Source organism: Otolemur garnettii, unplaced genomic scaffold (genome assembly GCF_000181295.1).
Source record: "Otolemur garnettii isolate 467f Iridium unplaced genomic scaffold, OtoGar3 scaffold00029, whole genome shotgun sequence".
Classification (NCBI taxonomy): domain Eukaryota; kingdom Metazoa; phylum Chordata; class Mammalia; order Primates; family Galagidae; genus Otolemur; species Otolemur garnettii.
The window spans coordinates 13,546,996-13,551,224 of record NW_003852424.1 but is presented as its reverse complement, the minus strand read 5'-3'; the positions used below and the strand labels follow the sequence as shown (position 1 = coordinate 13,551,224).

General features: G+C 55.8%; 1 protein-coding gene across 1 annotated transcript; it reads right to left on the bottom strand.

Moving 5' to 3' along the window:
* Nucleotides 1-305: 305 nt before the first annotated feature.
* On the bottom strand, nucleotides 306-2,509 carry ELANE (elastase, neutrophil expressed). Its single transcript, XM_003788835.3, has 5 exons — nucleotides 2,443-2,509; nucleotides 1,844-2,000; nucleotides 1,588-1,729; nucleotides 715-945; nucleotides 306-553 (listed from the first exon to the last, which is right to left on the bottom strand). Exons 1-5 carry the CDS (start codon nucleotides 2,507-2,509, stop codon nucleotides 353-355), a joined length of 798 nt encoding a protein of 265 aa, XP_003788883.1. The 3' UTR covers nucleotides 306-352.
* Nucleotides 2,510-4,229: the final 1,720 nt, after the last annotated feature.

The window sequence follows — 4,229 nt, the reverse complement described above, 5'->3', positions numbered from 1 at the left end:
CTGTTACAGCTCACAGAAACCTCCAATTCCTGGGCTCGAGCAATTCTCCTGCCTCTGCCTCCCAAGTAGCTGGGACTATAGGCGCCGGCCATAACGCCTGGATATTTTTTGTTGCAGCCGTCATTGTTGTTTGGCAGACCTGGGCTGGATTCAAACCCGCCAGCTCAGGTGTATGTGACTGGCACCTTAGCCGCTTAAGCCACAGGTGCCGAGCCTCTACTGACCATTTTTAATATACCATTACGCAGCCAACAAACACCAGACGCATTCTACAAAACAGTATATTTATTGTGCTAGATGCTGGAGAATGCAATTGTGAGCAGCTGAGTAGGTCTGACCAAGGCAGCCTTTCTTAGTGGATCCAGCTAGCAGGGTTCCTGGGCTGGGGAAGAAAGTGGTCCCTGGGGCTGCGGATGATAGAGTTGATCCAGTCTGCAAACTGTGCCACTGGAGCGAAGGCATCTGGATAGAAGCCAGAGCCGCAGCCTCCCCGGATAAAGGAGTCAACCCCATGGACCACTCCATTGCAGACCAGGGGGCCACCAGAGTCTCCCTGCAGAAGTAGACAAGGTTGGGAGGTGGGGCTGCAAGGCGTCCTGCCCACCCACCATCCTGCAGGGTTCAAAGTCTTTCCTGGTATCTGGCTGCAGTCCCTATTGCTGTAACTTGGGCAGGGAGTGAGGTGGAGAGCTGAGGGGAACACCAGGTACGTACAAAGCAGATTCCAGCCCGCCGGTGTCTCACAAGTGTGCATACGTTGGCACGACGGCAGAGCGAAGTCACCACGGTCACGTTGAGCTCCTGAAGGATGCTGGGCACCGGCCGGTTTGTGCCCAGCCGGCCCCAGCCCACAGCCAGGCACCGTGTCCCATTGCCCACCCCGCGGTCCTGGGATGGCAGCCGGGCCACCTGCACGTTGGCGTTAATGGTGGCCGACCCGTTGAGCTGTGGCAGGCAGGATGGAGCACCAGAGGTGGTGAGCAGCCACCCTCCCCTCTCTGAGCCTCAGTTTCCCTGTCTCAGGCTCCATCATGGTCAGGGATCTTTTGGAGCAGGAGACACACCTGCAGGCTGCTCCCCACTCTGAGCCTCGCTTTCTCCCCCTGTGAAATGGGAGCAGCTGAGGTGGCTCAGGGCATCGCCAGGGGCTGTCTCTGGGTGTGGCTTGAATTCAGTAAACAACAGGTACTTAATAAGACACACTACAGGCAACATGAATGGTGATCAAACCCTCATTCTAAACCTTTCCAGAGAATACTCTTGGATTTTCAAGTGGGGCCTGCGGAAATGAAGGAGTTTCACCCTCAAATCTCACACCACTTCCCCCAAACAGGGGCTGTCCCTGCCCTTGGCCACAGGGCCTTTGAGCAGAGGGTCAACAGTTTGTTGATCAACAACTGCTCAGAGCTTCCCTGCACTACCTCACTTGGTGTCTCATTAGCCCTACAGGGGGCATTTTCCCATTTTGCAGAGGTAGAGACTGACATGCAGCCTGGATCTGATCTCAGGTCTATCATTCTGGACTCTACCATTCTGGACATGTCCCTCACCCCTCTGGCTCCAACACACTGTTCCTTCCATGCCCACCTGGAGAATCACGATGTCATTCAGCAAACGTATGGGGTCGAAGCCATTTTCAAAAACACGCTGGATAGTAAATGTCTGCCGGGTGGGCTCCTGCTGACTCAGGTCATGTGCACCCAGCACCACCTGCACCAACCGGAAGTTTCTGCAGGCAAAGAGTGGGGAAGAGGTGATGAGGCAGCCCAAGAGGAGCCTCCCCTTCACATCCGACTGTTATGGAAGCTGAGGGTTGAAGGAAATGGGCAGTCCCACCACTCACAAGCCGTTTGTGCAGTGCGCAGCTGACATGACAAAGTTGGGGGCAATCAGGGTACCACCGCAGAAGTGGCCTCCACGCTGCTGCAGGGACACCATGAAGGGCCACGCGTGGGGCCTGGCTGGCCGGCCCCCCACAATCTCTGAGGCCAATGCAGGGCCTGAGGACACACAGGGGTGGGAGGCAATGAGTTTCTGTTGGGAACCTCCTCCCTACCTGGCCATTGGCCCCTTGAATCCACTGAGAACCCAAAGGGCCAGGGCTGTTCACACCTCTATTGCCCAGATGGGGAAACTGAGGCATGGAGAGGCAAAGGGGCCTCCATATGGTCTCTCCACCAGGGCCCAGCCATATCTGGACTTGAACCCAGATGCCGAGACACTGAGGGTGCCCAGTGTCCTCAGGTTTATAAGCCTGGCTCTGAGCTCCTGGTGGTGGCCTTGTCACTTGGAACCTCAGTCTCCTCTTTCGGTCTTCCTGTCCCAGATGTCACCTCCCTGTAGGATGAGGGGGCCACCCTGCTCAAGTGCACAACGGGGAGGTGGGAATGGACACCTGGGACATGTGGACAAGCAGAAAGATGGACATGTGGCCCCACTCACCATCTAGCAGCAAGGCTAGCAGGATAGAGATGATGGCAAGGCTGGAGGGTCGGTGGCCAAGGGTCATGATGGGGACAGGCTCCAGGGTCTCTGCCCCACTGTGCCCATCCAGCTACTCTTATAGCCCCATGCCAGGAGGCCGTTGCCATTGCCCCATGGCTGGCCAGTGCCCCCACTTCCTCTCCCCAAGGCACAGGGCAGTGGTAAGAAGTGGGGAGGGGTGTGCACGAGGTTGGGGTTGGCTCTAGTAGGGCTACAAGGCGATAGTCAGGACTCACAATTAAATCTGAATATCAAGAAACAATCTGTTTTAGTATATGTCCCAAATACTGCACAGGACATATTACTCATCTACACAAGTCATTGTTTTTATGGCATTCAAATTTAACTGGGCATCCTTTACTTTTGCTAAACCTGGTAAACCTAGGCTTGAGGGACATTGATTGGGTCCCTCTATGTCCCATGTACCTCAGTTTACCCAGGACACTGCAATAATGTAAACATATAATGATGTTTAGCATTCATGGTGCACCTAGCACTACTTTGACATTTCACAGGGGTGCCAGAGGGCTGCTGGCTCCCCAGTCAGGATGAGGAAACTGAGGCACATTGAAGGCCTCCCCATGAGCTGCAATGTTAACCCAGGCCCCTGGAATTTGCCACTGGCTAGTGATTTGAGGCTGACTCTAGCTTCAGCCTTGCTGCCCACCTCCCTGAGCTCCCTCTCAGGGCCTGGCCTTCCAATGTCCCTTTGGTCGTTGCTCAGGACGGGGAACTCACTCCCACTCAGGGCCACAGTCCCTCTCCAGACAGCATCTAAGGTTCTAAGAAAGAACTCCCCTCACCCCCAACCTGAGTGAGCCCTGCTGAGCCCCCTGTCTGCTTGAGGCAGTGGCCTAGAAAAGGGGCTCCTTCCTGGGCCAGGAGGTGGACCCTTGATCTCTACCCAAGCTTGAGAGCTTCTGCCTGGGGGAACTGGTGGAGACTTAGAGCCCCAAAGATGGGGATGGGGCTCGGCGCCTGTGGCTCAAGTGGCTAAGACGCCAGCCACATACACCTAAGGTGGCGGGTTCGAATCCCCAGCCCGGGCCCGCCAAACAACAATGATGGCTGCAACCAAAAAGTGGCCAAGCGCTGTGGTGGGCGCCTGTAGTCCCAGCTACCTGGGAGGCTGAGGCAGGAGACTCGCTTGAGCCCAGGAGTTGGAGGTTGCTGTGAGCGTGATGCCATGGCACTCTACCCAGGGGGATAGCTTGAGGCTCCGTCTCAAAAAAAAAAAAAAAAAAAAAGATGGGGATGGGATTCCTTGGGCCCAGCCCCCACCTCCATGGCCTGATTCCTCTTGGTTCCTCTTCCCGTGTTTCCTAGGGCACTCCAGCTGCAACTGCCTGGTGAGGCTGTTGCAAGAAGCAACTGTCTTCCTGGCCCCAGGACAAGCAAGGGGGAAGGACCCAACGGACCAGGCTCCAGTAACAGTGGGGTGGGGGAGCCCAGGGGCACCCCCTGGGCTGGAGGGGCTGGAGTCCAGATTGTCCTTGGGTCTTCCAATGTGTGACCACAGGCAAGTGAACCCCATATCTCTTCAGTGGGGACTACTGCACTGCTGTCCCAGAGCCTGGCACATAGCAGACGCTCAATCTATGCCTGCTCTTGTCCCTAGCTTGGTCAGATACACTAACTGGTCTTGCCACCTTCCCTTGTTGATAGGTCCCCACCCTGCTGCCTTAAAGTCACCATGGAACCCTTAGTGAGAAACTGCTATATATACAACCCTGTTTCAAATAGGG